General features: G+C 49.6%; 2 protein-coding genes across 4 annotated transcripts in view; both read right to left on the bottom strand.

Moving 5' to 3' along the window:
• Positions 1–1,349: 1,349 nt before the first annotated feature.
• On the bottom strand, positions 1,350–6,428 carry RSKR (ribosomal protein S6 kinase related). The gene is made up of 12 exons (XM_069089801.1): positions 6,140–6,428; positions 5,477–5,734; positions 5,294–5,377; positions 5,127–5,195; positions 4,631–4,700; positions 4,325–4,432; positions 4,060–4,100; positions 3,735–3,762; positions 3,473–3,562; positions 2,942–3,030; positions 2,654–2,764; positions 1,350–2,170 (listed from the first exon to the last, which is right to left on the bottom strand). Exons 1-12 carry the CDS (start codon positions 6,278–6,280, stop codon positions 1,949–1,951), a joined length of 1,311 nt encoding a protein of 436 aa, XP_068945902.1. The 5' UTR covers positions 6,281–6,428; the 3' UTR covers positions 1,350–1,948.
• Positions 6,429–6,582: 154 nt separating this feature from the next.
• The window catches only part of BLTP2 (bridge-like lipid transfer protein family member 2), a 32,207-nt gene continuing 19,794 nt past the window's right edge, over positions 6,583–18,995 (bottom strand). For all 3 annotated transcript variants that reach the window (XM_069089798.1, XM_069089799.1, XM_069089800.1), the window contains exons 25-39: positions 17,088–17,245; positions 15,600–15,806; positions 13,342–13,441; positions 12,928–13,113; positions 12,466–12,587; positions 11,882–12,037; positions 11,682–11,791; positions 10,936–11,116; positions 10,761–10,847; positions 10,502–10,612; positions 9,103–9,238; positions 8,870–9,000; positions 8,623–8,724; positions 8,235–8,369; positions 6,583–7,395 (exon numbers count right to left, since the gene is read on the bottom strand). In XM_069089798.1, the coding sequence (XP_068945899.1) occupies positions 7,213–7,395; positions 8,235–8,369; positions 8,623–8,724; positions 8,870–9,000; positions 9,103–9,238; positions 10,502–10,612; positions 10,761–10,847; positions 10,936–11,116; positions 11,682–11,791; positions 11,882–12,037; positions 12,466–12,587; positions 12,928–13,113; positions 13,342–13,441; positions 15,600–15,806; positions 17,088–17,245 (2,105 nt within the window). In that variant the 3' untranslated portion in view covers positions 6,583–7,212. The remainder of the gene's footprint in view (positions 7,396–8,234; positions 8,370–8,622; positions 8,725–8,869; positions 9,001–9,102; positions 9,239–10,501; positions 10,613–10,760; positions 10,848–10,935; positions 11,117–11,681; positions 11,792–11,881; positions 12,038–12,465; positions 12,588–12,927; positions 13,114–13,341; positions 13,442–15,599; positions 15,807–17,087; positions 17,246–18,995) is intronic.

Below are 18,995 nucleotides of genomic sequence, written 5' to 3'. Positions count from 1 at the left end.
CTGAATCCTAAAAAAATCCTTTCAAACTTCCTAAACAAGTCTGCCTCTTTCCCAATTTGGTTTATAGCCCTGTCTTTATAACAAAACTATTTTCTCAGAGGTCACCAATGACCTTTTTTTTGGAGGGGGGAGGCAAGGCAATTGGGGTTAAGTGACTTGCCCAAGGTCACACAGCTAGTTGTGTCAAGTGTGTGAGGTCGAATTTGAACTCAGGCCCTCCTGACTTCAGTGCCCTATTTACAGCACCACCTAGCTGCCCCAAAGAAGACCAATGACTAATTGCCAAAGACAAAGGCCATCCTTTTTGGACCTCTTTGTAGTACCTAACATTGGTGAGTACCTCCTCTTCCAGATCTAGGGATTCTTTAGGGTCTGTGGATAGACTTTAGCAGGTCTCTCAACTTGGATAGGAAAAAAAATGACATCTTTATATTCACTAACCTCTCATTGAAATCCAGCATTTCCTACTAGGCAATAAACCACCATAGAATTAACAATCCCTCGTTGTCACCAATAGAAATGGTGGATATCACATCACATTTCAATTGTGGCAGATATCTCAAAATATTTACAATCACTGCTACTTTAAAATTCCTCTAGTTATAATAAAGCATTTATGAAAGTTCACAACATATCTTTGTGAGTCAGTGTTTTCAGCACTTGTAACTATCAAAACAAAAAACTGGAATCAACTGGATGTCCAACATGACAAAATGTTGCCTGTCAGGACTTCCCAGAGTTCAACACTCTCATTCACTCTAGACACCAACAGCCTGAACACTGACATCTTCAAAAAAAAAAATTTGGCTTTGCCTATTTTTAAAAAATATTGTCTTATTTAATGTTAGACAGATATATTACTGTAGCACAAAATATTTAAAAATACTTTGATAGCTATATTTCAATTGGTTTCCTTTGGAAGTTTTTCCTTTTACATACTTGAAAAACATTATTCTAAGAAGTGATCCAGAGCATTCCTCAGACTGTCAAAAGAGTTCATGACACAGAAAGGTTAAGAACCCTTTTTCCTAGATCCTTGTCTCCTTACATTTCTGGGACACCATACTGTCCTATTTCTTTAACCTCTCTTTTTTCTTCTCCTTTGAAAACACGTTTTATTGCTGTTATGTGGTAGGTACCAAATAAAACAAGAAATCTGTCATTTCTGACCAGAACATTTGAGTTAGTTGTTTTGTGTAAACAGCTCAAGATAAAAAATGACTCACTGCCCCCTGGAGTCCTCTTGTTAAATGGTTAACCCTATGCTTTTCCCAGGTATACCCCTGGAGGAATCCAAACCTACCTGTCTCAGCTGTCCTGCCTCCTCCTCACAATAGGTTGTAAAAGTCTCCATTTTATTTTTTCTTTATTTAATATATTGCATCATCAGGCCTTGAATTCTTAGATCACAATTTAAAATGTAAATTGTTGGGGCAAGGGTGATTTGTATCTTTACAAAAAACAAGTATTGCTTCTGAAAAGGACAGGCTGGCTAAGCTTGTCAAGCACCTTGAGGAATTGACATGTCAGTACAGAGTTCAGTATTGCTGGAGAAAGGAAACGTGGCATAGAAATAAGGAAGGGAGAAGTGGACTGGAGAACTCTGGCCAAGAGCCGGAGGCTGGCAGACATGGAGAAGAGCAAACAGGGAGGATGCCTGCTCTAACTTACTGAGTGAGGAGTGGCAGAGGAGGAAGAAGGTGCAATGAGATGCCTGTGGCGGGGAGACAATAGCCCTCTCAAGGGCCTGAGACACACAGGATCAGCTTCAGTTATAAAATGTTTTAAGTTCCAAAATGGGAGGGCATCCTGCTACGAAGAACAAGTGACAAGGATGTGGGCCAGGGACAACTTGGAGCAATGGGGAGGTCTTCCTGAGTTGGTGGTGAAGGTCCTGAGGCTCTCAGCTACAAACCAGCTTGGGGTTGGGGGTGGAGAGTGATGGAGCTCAGGCAGGACAAGGGTGGGCCGAGAGAGACATCAGATCACAGTCAAAATCCTGGAACAGTACAGCCTCAGCTGGGGCAGGAAGGGCAGCTCTCGCCTCCAGGACGAAGGATACTGGCTGCTTCTGCAGGAGCTCAGGGTCAAAGGCCATGCCCCGAAAGAAAGGATGGGCCTGGAAGTGATGCAGGTAGCGCAGGCGATGGAAGGGGTTGTGGCACAGGAGCTGAAGGGAGACAAAGTGCAAGGGGCTGTGTGAGTGAGGAAGCTGAAGCCCAGGGATGTGGGGAAGAAGACGGGAGTGAGAAGGTGTGGCATGACCATTTGTCAGGCATGGAGCAGAGATTCCTGTTAGCTACAGGCTGGAACAGACGGTTTCTGAGGGCCCTTCCCTGGGACACTGGGATTCTGTGTGACTGGGAAAAGCAGCAGCCCAAGAGTTGAGAGGATTTGTAGGAGCCAATGGGAAGAGCCCAGTATGCTTGGGGTAGGGGACTGCACAATGGCCCAAGGACGGAAGGAAGTTTTTGGGGAGACGGGAAGAGCCAGTCAGGAGCTGGAAGGAATAAAGATCAAAGGGAATGAAAAAAGAAGCAAGACAGGCCAGGCAGAGTTGGAGCCCAGGCTGAACAAGGTAAAGAAGCGGGATGTGGAAGGTGGGATTCAGGAGCTGGTGATCAGGAGAGAGTCGGGACAGGGCTGGTCTTACCTCTCGGAGAAGAAGAGAAAGCCCCTGGCTAAGGGAGGCTGGGACCTCGTAGTCACAGCGAGTCACACTTGCCAACATGGCCATGTGATCCTTCTCAGCCTGCAGTGGGAACTAGGACAAGAAAGAATGGGGCTGGAACAGGCCGCCTATTGTGGAGCCCTTCTTTCTCCCATCTCCACTCCTGACCTCTACTCACAGGGTAAAATCCAAGCTAAATGGTGGGGTGATGGAATTTCCCCTCTCTTTCCCTACAACAGGATTCCCTCCTCCCTCTGATTATTTTCTTACCTTTCCGGCTGCCAGGGCAAAAAGCAAGATGCCCAGGGACCACCAGTCAACAACGTGGTTGTAGGGCCCACCACTCAAGACTTCTGGGGCTGCAAAGAACAGAGATCCCAATCAACCAACTGACTGACCAGCGTTCAAGTGGCTGCTATGTGCCAGAAACTACTCTGCTAGGAGCTGGGGATATACAGATAAAGACTGCAACAATCTCTACAATCCAGGACTTTCCATTCTAATGGGGAGACAATAAATGCACACCTAAGTATATGCCAAATAAATATAAAAGAACAGATACAAATAAAACACAACAGTTAAGCATATAAGGTAATTTGGAAGGGAGATTCCTTGCAGAAAGTTATGAAAGTAGTAGAAAGCAGAGGTGAGGACTGAGTTCATCTCAGCTACGGGGAATGGCCAAGGCAAAGGTCATCCTTCATCACTGTAGAGGATTGAAGGCCACAGTCTCTGCTGCCACCCACCGCCACCTACACCCAACCCTGACCACCCAGCTCCACGGCCCCATCTCTGTCTCACCCATGTACTGGAGCGTCCCACAGATAGTATAAGCTCGCTCTCCTTGGGGTAGGTGTCTCGATAGACCAAAGTCTGTGAGCTTTAGGTGGCCTTTGAGGGAAGAGGTGGTCATTAACACCACATACACATTCCTACTCCCCTACCTTTTGTTCTGAGGAAAGCATTCCCTCTGTTCTCCACCTTGCAAATATAACACTCCAAAACCCCTCCAAACACACACACACACAACTTTTAATTATATATAGTAATTGAAGCAATTTACCTCTTTCATCCAGTAAAATGTTCTCCATCTGAAAAGTTATAAATGAAACATCCAAATGTACCCTTTCCCATCTTGATGTCTTCCTAACCCCTACCTAAAAAAGGTATGCAACTCCCTGTCCCATTGTTTGTCTGTTTTTTTAATATGGCTCTTGGTTTGTCCTAAGAACATCTTGGGGGGAGGCAGGGCAGAGTGGGCTTTGTCCAGCTCAACCACACTAATAACTAAGGCAGTGAGTAGGTGGTTCCGGGTACTTGGACTGAATCTTAGCCTCTCCTCCCCATGTGGGCTGCCCAGACAGCAGGATGGAACATGGGCTTTATACCTTTAGATCTCGATGCACAATGCCCAGATCATGTAGGTAGCCTGGGGAAGAGAACAAGCTTGAAATGTAAATGTCCTTCTCCCTGCTAACTTCCCCCCATTGATACTTCATACCCTTTTCAACTTACTCATCATCCCTCTGTCTCTAGTCAGGCCCTCAGTCAGCATCCACTCCTCCCAAAGCCTCACTGGTCCTGGCCTTCCCATCCCATCAGTGTGCTGACAGCTCCTTCCAAATGAGTCCACTCACCTCCTGCTTCACTTACCCACACCCAGGGCCAGCTCAGCAGCAAAGAGGCGGACCGCAGCCTCAGAAAAGCAGCCAACTGTGGTCCAGAGAATGTGCAGGTCTCCTGTGCTATAGTAGTTGTACACTGCAAAGGAGCCTAGGGTCAGAGGCCCAGGGTACCATGGACTTCCTGCTCAAAATGGCACCACCCTTTTCTCCAGGGCTGGAGGGAGAAGGTCTTATGTCTGCAGGGAGGGGAAGGGAAGTGGGAGACTCCTGTCCCATGGATGGAGAACCTTGGGTAGGAGGGCAGAGAGCAGGGAGACCAGGGAGGGAGGCTCACCAGTGAAGAGGTGGCGCTGTCCCTGCCAGCTGCCTCCCAAGCCACTCACAAATGGGTGGCGGATCTGACGCTGGGGAAAAAAAGAACAGGTGGTCAGATCAAAGGAAGCGTTTGTTGAGGGAAGAGGGGGATGAGCCAGGCACCACCTGGCTGGGCAGAGGGAATTTCTGTCTGGCTCATCCCTCAGTTGAGATATATGTGTGCAATCCCTGGCCCTGCCAACTGACCCCTACCCAGCCTGGCAAAAGGAGAGCCAAAGGGTTCTCCAGTGGGGCCTAACTTGGCAGAGATGAGGGGATGCCTGGTCAGTGCCCAAACCACAGAGCTGAGCTGAAATTGTTAGCCAGGACTGCTATGTCTATAAGCTCGTATGAGAACAGGGCAGTCAGGAAGGCCTCTACGATGCACGGGATGGGACCAGGAGGGCGTCCTCCCAGGATGAGGGCTCTCCCTTCATCCCTCAGCTTTGAGTCTTCACGGGGTACTCAGTGCCTACCTGAATGCTAACCTCCTCCTTGCACTGCTTCAAGCTGTCTCGCTGAAGAACTTCAACCTTGGGGACCACCTATAGCAGGAGGGCAGAGGCAAAAAGGCATCTGAAACCCTGGGGACAGGATAGCTAGAGGAGGGCAGTGAGGAGGAGACAGCAATAAAGGCCTTTACCTTCACGGCCAACAAGGCCCCCAGGCCACAATCCAACACCTTGAGGACGGTCCCAAAGGAGCCCTTGGCCACAAACCCCAGGACCTACAGAGAAATGAAGAGGAAGGCAGAATGAGTTCTGGGAAGTCCAGCCTTCCACCGGGATGCCACATGTAGTCTTTGCCAGGGACTTGGCTGACCCACCTTCAGCTGTTGTTGTCCCTGGGGGGGCCGGATGGGGAACTCAGGCAAGAAGAGAGAGATGAGCTTCGGCACTGGCCATTCAGTCAGGGGCTTCTCTGCTGGCAGCAGGGCTGGCTCCAGGGACCCCAGATGGGGGCACTGGTGCTTCCGCTGTCCCCACAGCTGGTCTAAGCCTGATAGGGTGGTTCCCACACCTGACAAGAGTCTCTTCCAGCCCCGAACCCAGGGGCCCTGGATGGGGGGGATGCTGTCACCCTGCTGAGAGCCAAGGGGGCTACACTGAGCTCCTTCTGCCCACTCAGCCAATGTGGACTGCTTCTCTCAGCAGGCGCCAGCCCCTTGGGGGTCACTCAGCGCAGTGCAGTCAGCTCTCCTCTGTGTACCAGCCTGCATTTTCTGTTCATCAAACTCAATTTGGCATTGCTTAGTATTGGGCACAAAGCCAGGTTCTCACTCTCATGGATCCTGCACAAACCCCTTCACAGAATACTTCCTTTTCATTCTGTGCTGGGACCACCCATGCCCTCTCCTCTCCTGGTTTTTTTCATGGCTCTTATCCTGGCCATCTTTACTGTACCCCCGCCCCCCAACACTTCCCCCACCTCCTCGGCATAAAGCCAAAGCTGCCCCTAATTGGGGGCTGGTGCAGCTTTGACCACTTACCTTGTGGGGAAGGGTCTGCCGGCTGCCTGCTACTCCCATCCTGCCAGTGGCTCCCCAGCTGCCAGACCCCTCTGTCTCAGTTACATAAGCAGGCCCACCCCTTCGTGATGCATCATTCATGAGCCCCACCCCCAGCTCCATTATTCATGATGCCAGCCTCCTGTTCTACTTAGACTTCTGGGTACTCATCTTTCCAGAGGAAAAACGCCCCCCACTTAGGAATGAATGTTTAAAATGCAGACCTGCTACCTCATCACTGAAAGGGGCCAGTGATTCTAGGCAGCACAAATAGAGGAAGGTCTTTGTCAGAGAAATGCCCAGGGACGCAAGGGAAGGGCAGAAGCATCTCTCCCCAGGCCACAGCTTCAGAGCTGAGCCTGGGAACTACCAACAGCAAGCACAAAAAAGTGTGGTCCACGCGTTGGAGAGAAGCACAAAACAACATCCAATTTAAAATCATCTTTCTTTCTCCTTAAATCCCATTTTGTTATCACCACCACCAGCACCACCACCACTCAGGGCTTGCCCAAAAGGAGAGGGTAAGGGACTCATGGCCAGTTCTGGCACTCAGTGCCACCCTCCCAGCTGAGCTTGGCACAAAGATTGGGTGGGATGGGAGGGTGGCCCTCCCCCTCTGTACAAGGCTACAGGGAGTGAAGGGGCTGAGATGGGATCACACACCCCATAGCTTCCTTCCCCTGGCACACGGGGAAAGGTTACACGTAGAAATATTTATAATGTCTATTTATAAAAATGTAACACTTCTGCTCTGCATCTGCTACCCCTTCCCCATTCTCCTTTGGCCCCAGGGGAAGGATCCAGTGCCTGTGTCCCTGCTCTGGCCTTTGATCCTGATGCCTCTGACCCTGTGCCTGCTTTGCAAAGGAATTGGCAGCACACTGGCATCAGTCACTAGGCCCCCTCTTCTCAGCCTAGCATGGATGTTATTCCCTAAGGCCCCCACGAATCCCCAGGGAGCAAGGGGAGACCCACCCCCTGCCCCCGCCCTGAGTCACTTGGACCCTGGAGCCTAGGGCCAGAGTCCGGTTCTGCCCCACAGGGGCTTTCCCTGCTCATTTTCTCCTGCCGAAAATCGACTTCTTGCTAGGGTTCTTGTCACCCACGCTCAGCCCAATGAGCAGCCGAGCTTTCTCGTCTTCTTCCTGCTGCTGCACATTCAGGTCCGACTTTGTCTCAAGCTTTCCTCGGGTCTCAGACCCCGCAGCTGGCTTCAGCCTTAACTTCTCCTTGATCACCTGGGGTTAGGGGAAGGGGGTCGAGGGTCAGTGAATCTGAGAGAGAACATGTGAGTCTGCTTAGGAATACTTTCTGATTCTTGTCCTAGCGGGTGCTGGCTGGGCTTGGCTCTATGGCAGTTGTCCTGCTCTCAAGAGCTTAGCATCCATAGCCAGCTCCCTAATTTGTGGGAGGAAGGACTTTCCTGAAGGGGTTGCATGTATTTGAATTTTCACTATTTGAAGACAAAATTACATAAAACATGTACAGGAAATGGGGAAATATGCAGAGCAGGCCCCCTCCCTGTGGCCCACCTGAAGCCCCCACTCTCGCCACAGCTTTGTTCTAAAGGCTCACATTTACACGGCTGTTTAAGTTTATAGGAAGTTTTTCTCACAACAATCCTGTGAAGAAGGCATTAATAAATGTACAATTTCACACTCTAAAGTCTAACAAAGTTTGCTTTCTTTATACCCACCCTATAAGAAGGACCTTTAAAGAATTGTCTTTATAGACAAGAACACTGAGGCTTAGAGAAATGAAACCAATTTGTCCAAGGTCACAAATATTAGAACAGACGCTCAAACCTGGGTCTTCTGACCTCAAGTCTTTCCTCCTAATCATACCGCCCCCCCCTCCCCCGCCCCCCAGTGCTATGAACAGAGTAAAAGCACTCAGCTGGTATCTGTTGAATGAATTAGAGTCTTCTGAGCACAGTCACGGTGGGAGGGGAGAGGGCCTGAAGCTACAGGCAGAGGAAACCTCTGGCCTTGCCCAAGTCTCTGCCTCGGTGCTGGGCTGTCCAGGAGCCTGCCACATACTCCTAGGCCCCATTGACCTAGCAAGCCCAGTCACACACCTGGGCCACCAGGGCTTTGCGGCTATCCCTCTTGACAGCCATGGCGAAGTCCAGCCACGTCCATGTGTTGTTGTGATACTCTAGACATGGTAGCACGAGATTAAGGTCACCCCAATCCACACTGTTCTTCTCACCCTGATTAGGGGAAGGGGGGGGGAGAAACAAAGAAGACTCATGTGTCCATCAAGGAGCAGCCAGCCCACCAGTGCTCTGCAGAGACCTCTGATGCTGATTCCCCCTCTGGACACAACAGGAACAGGCCCCTCAACTGCTTAGGAGAGGAGAGAGAGCCCCAGAGCTCACCAGGGGTTCTGGCTCACAAAATCCCAACCAGCTCCCAAGTGTACTCCCCTGACCCAGACCCAGAATGCCTTGGGGAGCTTCAGACCTTGTAGCTGACACAAAGGGGAACCTGGGGAATCTTGATGTAGATGAAGGAGTTATTCATGGCTGCCCGTTCTTTCATTTTATCAATGTCGTCCACGGGGTGCTGAGGAAGGTGGAGGAAACAAGAACAATTGGGAGTCGCTCACTCACCCCTCCCTCTGCCCTCACATCTAACCCAATGGAAGCGGGGAGAGACTACCCCAAGTGGTGTTCCCACCATCCAGCCATCCCAAGGACATATTGGGTACCTCAGGTGCTTTGCGGAAGGACCTCCTGACCCCAGAGCCACGGTTCAGGCCCTGGGCCACACCCTTTCCTGGGCCCAGAGACACTGCATCATCTGCTGTGATCAGCTGCCGTGGCTTCACCACTGGCATTCCTACAAGAGAACGAGCAGGCTAGCCATCACTCCCTCTCCACGGCTGAGGTTCCTTCCAGGGCTGCCACCCCCTCTGCTGGAGCCCCATCCCAAGGCCCTCACCCGTGGTCACAAGCTTGGACTTATCCTCCTCATCACCAACTTCCTCATCCTCCATGCTACGGCCAGGAAAGAAAAAGCCCATCATTCTATGGAAGAACTGGTGCGTCAGCTGGATGGTGAGGGGAACCACATTGACCTGTGAGGGATGGAGAGGAGAGAAGGCTTTAAAGTCTGCCAGCTGCTCCAAAGAACTCAGAGACAATCCAGAAGGCTCATGGTTAATTAAACCAGCACTTCCACCTCCTCAGGTGATAGATGGAAGTGCAAACTGATACGTAATTTTTAGACTTGGCCAATCTGGGAATTTGTTTTGCTTGACTATGTATATTTGTTACAAGAGTTTTCTTTTTTTTTTTTGTGGTTCAGGGGAGGTTGAAAAGAGAAGGTAAATTTTGTTCACTGAGAACATAAAAATAGTCAGTTTCTTACATAAAATCAAAAGTCACACTCTGATAAATGGTCAACAGATATGAAAAACATTTCTAAAAAGAATTGCAAATTACGAATAGCCATATGAATGAATGCAACAAATCACTAATACTGAGAAATTTAAATCAAAAAACAACTCTGAGGTTTCATATCACACTCGACAAATTGGAAAAGATGACAAAACATGGAAACAGCCAACACTGGAGGTGTTCTGCAAAGATTCGCACACTAATGCAGTGCTGGTGAACTGCAAATTGGTCTAATCGCTCCAGAAAGCAATCCAGAATTCTCTGTCCATACCTTCTGATCCATATATTTTACTGCTAGGTAAAGAGGTCACCAAAAAGGTCAATGACAAGACAAAAAGATAAGAGTCAAACACATCAAAACATTCATAGCAGCAAAGAACTGAAAACAAAGTAGACATCCATTGCCTGGGGGATGGTCAAACAAACTGTGATGAGTGAATGTAATGGATGAGTGTAATGTGATGAGTGAATGTAATGCACGGGAAGACATATGTGAACTGATGCAGGGCAAGGTTCGCACCACTAGGAACACAACATACCCTGACTACAGCAGTGGGAATGGCACAACAAAACAATCGGGACCAAATACTGGGAAATGGAAACGACCAAGCTTGGCACCAAAGAAGAGATTGGAGAGTGCCCCCTTAAAGAAGCAGAGGATGAAGGGAGTGGGCGGCTGCTTATAACGTCAGACTTTCTGACATGTTAGTTTTGTGGAAATGTTCTTTTTTCACATTATAGGGGATATTTCTCTGAGAGGGGGTGGGGAGAGGAATACAGTGGGAAACATAAATTCTACAAAAACAAAAAATATCAATAAAAATTTATTTAAATAAAAGGCACATGAAAAACAAAGTTGGTCACTCTCAGCCAAATTCTATTGCAGAAAGAGCCCCATCTTTTGGCGCCCTGAGACTTTTCAGGAGTTGTGTTTACCTCACCTCAAAGTGCTCCTTAATGGAGATGCCCCCGACAGGAGGCCGGACTTTGCTGAACAGGCGTAGGGCCAGCTGCCGGCCAGACTGGCAGGAACTCTGGGGCCGCAGCACCACCTGTGGGGTGGGAAGGGTTAAGCTGAAGATTCACCCAGAGCCTTTCAGCACCTACTTCGTAGGGAAAACCAGGGGAGAGGTCCTGGTCTTCCAGCACACTTTCGGGGGGGTGGGGGGGAAGAGCTGGGGCAGCAGGAAGGACACCTGCCTTATAGACTGCATTGGGCAGGAGGTTGTTCATCGTGAACCAGCCCAGCTCTAGGAGATGTTCGGCTGTGTCATCAGACTTGTTCACCTGTTAAGACAGACACGTCCCCCTGCAATAAGCTCTTCCTGGGGCTTTGCCAGAGGCCCTCTCCAGGCTCTGTTAGCCTTGGCACTACCTTGCTGTAGAGGAATCGCTGGAGCTCCAGTTCAGCAATGCCCAGCTGCCCATCCTCCTCGGTGAGGCGCCATCGTGCCTGGGCAAAGTAGAACTCCGTGCGACGGGCCACACTCACATCCTCCTGCTGCTTTCGAAGCTCCATCTTGTTGGCCCGTTGGAGCTGGAAGTCTTTAAAACACCTGCCGGCCGGCATGGTGGCAAGGTCACAAGACAGCAGACAGAGCCAAAGTCAGCTCGGTCGAGTGTGAGCACTAGGGGTATCCCAAATGCAGGAGGAAGTTCCAGACAGATGCACCCTCCAATCTGAGACAGTCCCTGGCCCTGGACATGCTGACCCACCCACATGGCCACATGAATCCCAATCTGGATTCTCAGCTCTGCTTTATCAAGAAGTCACAAGTTCTCTCACTGGGACCAAGGCCAACATTGAAGTTGCAATCACACTCTACTGCTGAGCAAACTCAAGACAGAGTTTTAGGGAAAAAGCATGGTTTCAAGGCTGCCAGCCAGATGGGACTTGGCTCTCCCCCCGGTATCCCTGCCCGCCTCCCTCAGAACCATCTGTCCCTGGATACACCCTGATCAGGAGCCAAAGGGAGGGAGGTGAGGATGCCAGCTCCAGTTAGCAGCTCCTGACCGGAGTCCTGCCTGGGCCCTGCCAGGAGGAGAGTGAGTCCCCTCAGAAGGCCCCCTGCCCCGAGGCTAGCGTGAAGCGAGGGCCAAGGGGCGCCCTGGCTGGTGCACCTGATAAGGATATTCAGCTCCTCACTCTCCAGCTGCAAGTCAGCCTTCTCCTGGCTCAGCTTCTGGTTCAGCTCAAGGAGGTTATCGTTCTTGCTGTCGTCCTGCAGAGACTGGGGGAAACAGAGCAGACAAAAATGAGCGGGCATCCCTCCCGTGGCAGGGCGCGCCCCCAGCCCAGGGCTCTGTCTCTGCACCCCGACCTTCATGATGGAGTACATCTGCTTCTCCAGCTGCCGAATCTGCGCCACGTGCTGTCTCACAGCCTCCTGCAAGTGCAGGATGCTGCTGCGCTGCTCCTCGGGGTTGCTGGAGATCTCCAGCTGGAAGCGGACCCGCTGCTTTTTCTCACTGTGCTCCTAAGAGAGAGGAGCAAGAACAAAGTCTGTGGGCACGTGTGGGCACAGGATGAAAGCATCTCTCCTCTCAGAAGCTTCTTCACAGGAAGCAGGAGAAAAGGGACTTTGGATCGGGATCTCCTGATCACTGCCACAGATCAGGACCACAGAGGGGTTACAGTGGCATTACTGAATCCCACTGAGTAACTGGGGACAGCACTAAGAAATCCATTTCTGCTGCTGGTTTGGGAAGAGGAAGGCTGAAGTCTGTGCAAGAGTGATTGAGGTCTGCTGCTGCTAAGCCGTGGGGTGGCTTTTCCACCTCCAAGGCTCTCCTCAGGGCGGGAGCACAGCACTGCAGCCTGTAGCCCAATCCAGCACTCCCAAAAGAAGCAGGGGACCCTGGGGCCCCAACGAAGCATGGCCTGAGATAAAGAAGCCGAGCTCACCTTCCGCTTGGGCTCCACATGGAGTAACAAGTTGTTGACGATGTCCAGGATCATGGCATACTGGGCTGGGTTGGTAGAGATCTCCAGTTCATGGTGGATTAGGGTGAAGGTATCCACAGCCCCTGTGACATCAGCTAGGATTTTAGTAGGAAGTCTAGGCCCCTCCCTGAAAACCCTCTCCACCCCAGAGCCTCACAGAATGGGAAATTGCACAGAAGCAGAAAACATCCCACTCTGGTTGTATCTGGGCCATGAATATGGGCCCTCTTTAGAACTAATGCTGTTTCTAAGGCAGAAATATAAAGCCAGCCGTGCCAATATATTGAGGCTGGCCCTGGAGGGGGTAATGACCAGCTGGGACCTAGGTTAACATACAAGTCTCAGGCCCCAGCAGAGCGTGATTCCCCCAGGGGATCCTCCTGAGGTCTGAGGTCTCTGAGAAGCCCAAAAGCTCTTGCGTACCCTCCTGTTTCTTCAGCAGGTCCTCCTTTTCTTCCTGCTGCTCATGGACCTCAGGTGGTTTGATTTGGGTGGCCAGCTCAGGGTCAATGTCATGGCTGTAGCTGATGTAATACATTCGGCAACTGCAGCGAGAGATGATCCGCTGGACCTGCTGGGCCTGCTGGGCCTCTGCTGGCTGGTTCCAGTCTGAGCAGGGGAGAAAACCTGGTTAGGGGCAGTCCTCCACCCCCAGGGGACCTCCCTCTGACTTACATCAAAGGAGCCACGCCTAACAACTCTAGCTTCTAGCTCTGCACAACCAAAGGACTCTGGGAAAACTACCAGAAACCCACAAGCAGCCGTCCAGCCTAACTCCAGCACTGTCAAAGTGAAAGCACCTCCTCTGGCGCCCTCAGCCTTGGGGCAGAGACTAACCTGTGGTGGTGCTGACCATGCCGCCCACCGCCTGCCCACTCTCCATCAGCTCCTGCACAGAGTCCAGACTGCGCTCCCGATGCTCTTCAATGTTCTTCACCTAGAGAGGAAGAGAGGGGTATGTTCAGCCACAACAGTCACAGACACCTCCTGGGCAAAAAGGTTCTGGGTCCCAAGCCAAGAGCCCGAGAGCGGACACCACTTGTCCCATAGCTCTGATTCCCACATCTCCATAGAATGCCCAAGGGAGAAGTGAAGTTTTTCCCTTTCGTAGTGTTGAATGTCTTCAGTCCTTCAAGCCTGGCCTGGAGCCTTCCAAGGACACTGGCTATGATCTTAAACCATCCCTTCCCAAATTCCCTTTTAGAATGAAATTAAGACCAAAGAGGCACAGAAGGCCAGATCTCCAGCCCTGAAGCCTAAAAATAAAACCAGAAATCAGACTTTGGACGTTGGAAGCTTTCACTAAACCTGAACTTTTTCTAGCACTTTTCCCTGTTCACAGTCCCACCGCTCTCTGTGGACACTAATAATGGTGAGATGGGCTGGTGAAATCTCTCTACCAGGCAAGACTCAGAGTCAGGAGTGGAATGAATACCATGTGAGCAGCCTCATTAGTGGAAAAAGGGAAAACAATATGGAGTCATCACATCTACTGACCGAGGCACAAGAGAATCAGTTCTATGAAAACAGACATACACCTGGCAATGGGTCGGGGAAGTGTCCCTGAAGGCTGCAGCAGCCTCCACCTTACAGAGCGGGCTTCAGGGACAAGGCTCGGTGTGCCTGAGACAGGCACAAAACCCAGCAACTGCTTCCCAGCTCCCTGAGCCACCTCAACAGGGAGAACAGGTGCTCCCTGCATTTGTTTGCTGCTAGGGACACCTCTTTCTTGGACCACTACTGTTACAGCTCTGAGCTCAGTGTCCTCTTCCTACAGCCACCAACCTGCCCATCCCCGTCGAGCTGACATCTGATTTGACACAGGATAGCTACACCGGGCACCACTGTCAGGGCAGTGAGACGCCTCAGCCGCAGTGAGGGAGAAGGGATGGGCTTTACCCCCACAGGACACACTAACAAGTGAGGATTTTTCTCTGGGGCTTATCAGATGCGTGGGGTGGGTAAAGGGAATGTGCCTTGGGGAGGGCTGCAGAATTCCCTTCTTTTGCTGTACTTGCCAATAACCAATGGCACTAATGTCCACTATTGGCTGGTGGGAGCTTGCAGGTCCCACCATCACTTTCCCCTCCCGAGAACTGCTTCTGCTGCTCTTACAGCCTGCAGGAGGTTTCAACAAGAGGCTAAAGAGAAGGACATGTTAGTTCCATTTCCCACGGCTCTGCTCCCAGCTCATTCCTTCTTGATTCCCCATAGCACAGCCTCTTACAGCCCTGAGCAAACAGTGTCTACAGGACAGGAGCATTGTAGAGCTTTCCACATAAGCCCTAAAATCACCTCTGCTCTCACTTGACAAATGCAGTTAGTCAACAAATGGTGATCACAAGAGGTCAGACACAGCTAATGTTTCTCAAAACAGCAGAAGCCCCCAGGCCTTGGCTCCCCATCGTGGTGTGTAGACAATCCAACAAGCAGGGCCCAAAGCCTACTCAGATCTGTACTATGTGCCGAGGTTACAAGGACAAAAGGTAAAGGAGAGGCTAAAAGGCATCAAAGCCCTACAAAGAGCGATCTCTGGCCATCAGCACTGCACTGGGGCGACAGTTACAGGCAATGGGAAGAATTTCCCCAGCTGTGCTGACTGTGCAAAGGGTGAAGATTCATTTCACTCATTCACCACAAGCTGATGAAGTCTCTAACATGTGCTGGGCACTGGGTGCCTGGGGATACAAAAACAAATGAAAGAGTGGCTACCCTCAAGAAGCTTACATTCTAAAAAAAAAAAAATTTAAAAAAATGAAGCTCACATTCTACTGGGGGACACAGTAGGAATATAAACTATTAAGCACGAATACATCCAAAGTAATTGCTAGAGAGAGGGCCCTAACAGCTGGTGAGAGACTTCCTATGGGAAGGGGAAGGGAAGTTGGCATGCTACCAAGGTGCCCAAAGACACCCAAGTTGGGGAGAACAAGCCCTCCCCTGAGAGGATATACACTCAAGGAGCCTGGAAAAGTAGCCTGGGCTCAGATGGCAAAGGATTTCAGGACCCAAAGAGGAAATCCCTGAGGCAAGAGGAAGCCAGGACTGACCTTGGGTAAGACATGCCTAGTTCTGCTATGTGAGGGTGCACTGACCTCCAACCAGAGTTGCCGGTCATCACGCTCTGTAGGGCTGCTCTCAGTGGTAGCAAAGTACTGCATGCCATCCAGGAGACATGTCCAGGACGTCTTCTGCTTTAGGGTATCGCCATACCAGGCTGGGTGGTGTTGGCACTGAAGCAATTGGGCTTTGGCCGCAGACACAATGACACAGCCCTCTGTCTCTGCACCTCGAAGAACCATCTATGAGCAAAGAAAAAAAGCTGTCAGGATACCAGGACCACTAAGGAAGAGGGGAAATAAGCCAGAAGAATAACCCTCCATGGTAGCTGAGCTTTCATCCTGCCACTGACCAGTCACATAGGTTTACACCAAATCATTTAGCTAAAACAATTGATGCCTTTCAATTGGTGAAGGCTAAACAAGTTGTGGAACATAATTATGATCAAAGACAGCTGTGATATAAGAAATGATGAGGTGGCTGATTTAGAAAAACATGGAAAGGCTTGGACCTATGAATGAAAATACTCCATCGCCAGAGAAAGTAAAGTGTGTGTGTATTCACATTTAATTGTAGCCTTCTCTAGAGCAGTAAAGGGATGGGAGAAAGAAAAAAAAATAACAAGCACCCAAGAGAGAACAAGAAAACCTAGAAGGAAGCACAGAAAAGCTGGGCAGCTTTGAAAATCACGTGCAGGATTTATTACATAGGTTTTCTTGAAACAAAAAGTTATTGTTTGATGCTGAATTCTCTCTCACTGTGTACTCTGCTGTATACATGGAAATGTTCTTTTTTTTCTTTTCTTGTTTTGTATTTAAAATGAATAAAAACATTTTTTTAAAAATTTATACCAGGGACGGCTAGGTGGCACAGTGAGCAAAGTGCTGGCCCTGGAGTCAGGAGGACCCAAGTTCGTTTCTGGCCTCAGACACTTAACACCCACACAAAAAAACTAGCTGTGTAACCTTGGGCAAGTTACTTAACCCCAATTACCCTCCAAAAGGCAAATAAATAAATAAAATCATACCTTCTACAGGAAGCTCTTTCCAATTAAAAAAAATCTATACCAAATCCTATGGCTGGTCAAGGTCTCCCCATGGGCAGAGAGCGCACCGCCAGCCAGCCTGCAAGTCTCCTGTAATGCCCCTGCCCTCAGATCTCACAACAGGCCCCAATCACCAAGTGGGGCATGACATGGAGGAGAAGGGACCAAAGGCCAACTACTTCAACTACTCTGGCCTCCAAAGATGGGAATGCTTGTTACTGAGTGGCCTCTTCCTGGTATAACAGGGTTTCTCAAACTGGGGTTCATAGGGTTTTTTAAAAAAATACTTTGGTAACCATATGTCAAGATAACTGGCTTCCTCTATAATCCTATGGATTTTATTTTAGCTTCTGAAAGGCTTCCCCAGTCCACCACCAAGCAGGTTCCTAATACCAGAGGTTCAAAGAGGTTGAACCATTAGATGGAGCATTGTCTCCAAGCCCTTCTGCTGGGGCTGCTAAAGGGACAGTGAGGGTACCTGGCAGTTGACCAGCTCAATGAGGCAGTTGCGGTTGAAGATATCGTCTGTCTGACAGGCAGCTATGCCACACAGCTGCTCGCTGACACCTGACTCCTCTTCTGTGAACACCACAAATTTATCTGTCTCCTCAATCAGCTTCTGCAACATGTGGGCACCTGCCGAGGAAGAAGAGGGCCATTGTCTAATCTCATACTGCTGAACCAGAAACTACATGGAATTCTCTTCTCCCTTTCTCTCCCTGCTGCCCCCATCACCCTCCTTAAGCTATCTCCCTCTTCCCACGTCTTAGCACTTTCCTCTCGGTCTCTGTTCTGGGCCTTTTAATGCTTCAGTCCTTGAGGTATGAAATGGAACTGGTTCAGTCTAGAAAAACAAGCTGGCAACAAGCAAAAAGAAGGTTTGGAAAATTGGAAAATTGGAAAATTCTCTCCCGTCTCTGCTCCTCATTAACAAGGAGGCACTGGCTGCTGGGGTGGAAATGCCAGCCACCAGCCCTGAGTGACTACTCCATCTTCGGATGAGTGGCAGGGAAGGAGAAGAAAGTTAAGCAGAGTCTGACATGCAGAGAGCACATTTCAAAAGGTCTAGAGAAAGGACAAATAGGATCCCATGGACATGGGAAGTCAGTCCGGCCGGGATGGGAAGCTCAGTAACAGTCCTAATAAAGAGGAAAATGAAGAGTTGACTAAAGAGATCCATGTGGATACCCAATGCACCTGAACTTTAAAGACATGTACACAGAAGATGGAAGCATGGGCAAGCTTATGGAAGGGTAGGTACAAATGTATGGACAGTCCTATCCCCTAGGCAGAGTGCCACCAGAGCTAATACTCAGTACCAGCTGAGACTGGCAAAAGGAGAGGGGCCTTCTTCAGGCTCTAACGAGAAAAAGGAGCCTGGAAGATGAATACGGCAGCATGGGGGGGGGGGGGGGGAAGGAGAAGCTACCAGAACCTCACCATTCTCATCTCATTTCATTTCTCTGCCCATGAAAATGATCTTTGGACTGGAAAAGGAGGAACACAAAATGACTAAAAGGGGCTGAGACTCCAGATAAGTAGAGAGTAGGACTAAGACGGTACTGGGCTAGCTGCCTTTATGAGTCCAAACAAGTGAGAAGAGTGCCTGGAATTAGAAGAGTCCAACTCTGCCTTGCAGTGGGGTCCACTGCTTCCTTCCAAGCTAACATTCCCTTCCCCTTTGACTCTCCCATTTGCTTTCAGGTCTACAAAGTGTCTTACATATACATTAGACCTTGAGCAGTCCTCTTAGGTAGGCACTAATTATATACATCCATTGCCCAGTCGAGGACACTAAGGCTCACAGATGTTACAGGACAGCCCTGAACATGGAGGGTAAGAGGTAGATTAGAATACAAGCCTCTCCTCTCCTGGAACTGAGTGCTACCAAGTAAAGGCAGTAGACAATGGTTTTCACTTCTATTGGTCTCATTTCCTCATCTATAAAATGACAAAGAGGCACTCCTGGGCATATACCAAAATATTCAAAGCAACTCTTCTTCATGATAGCAGAAAAACAGAAACAAACCATCAATCAGTCAGTCAGTCAACATTTATGAAATGTTTACTATGTGCCAGGTTCTAGGATAAGCACTGGAGTTACCAAGAAAGATAAAAAAACCTCCTTGCCCCCAGGGAGCTCACATTCCAAAGAAAGAGACAAATAAGGAAAGAACTGGTGTAATGGAAATGCAGATTTAAAGATCTTCCCTGCCCCTAGGCTAACTTGCACCTGGAGCCTGGGGTGGGAGGCTTGTTTTTCAGTAGATACTTTTTGATTGGCCAGTGGGTCAATAAGGTTGTTACATTCTCTGAGCCAGGAGAAAGCTATATAAGCCCTGATGTGTAGCTTTGTTTTGGGACTCACTTTGAGAAGTGTTCTGTG

The sequence above is a fragment of the Petaurus breviceps genome, unplaced genomic scaffold (assembly GCF_028583685.1).
Source record: "Petaurus breviceps papuanus isolate PSGF00001 unplaced genomic scaffold, PetGlider_PUasm1.0 186, whole genome shotgun sequence".
In the NCBI taxonomy this organism is placed as follows: Eukaryota; Metazoa; Chordata; class Mammalia; order Diprotodontia; family Petauridae; genus Petaurus; species Petaurus breviceps.
Note: the sequence above shows the minus strand (reverse complement) of the source record. Positions and strands in the feature narration are given on the sequence as shown.

Excerpts from the sequence above, each read along its gene's own strand:
- RSKR (XM_069089801.1), bottom strand. The coding sequence starts at position 6,280 with ATGGAGCTGGGGGTGGGGCTCATGAATGATGCATCACGAAGGGGTGGG. Across the intron at positions 4,433-4,630 it reads ACAGCGCCACCTCTTCACTG|TGTACAACTACTATAGCACA; the intron begins GTGAGCCTCCCT and ends GCTCCTTTGCAG. Across the intron at positions 2,765-2,941 it reads TTGCCCTGGCAGCCGGAAAG|TTCCCACTGCAGGCTGAGAA; the intron begins GTAAGAAAATAA and ends TTCTTGTCCTAG.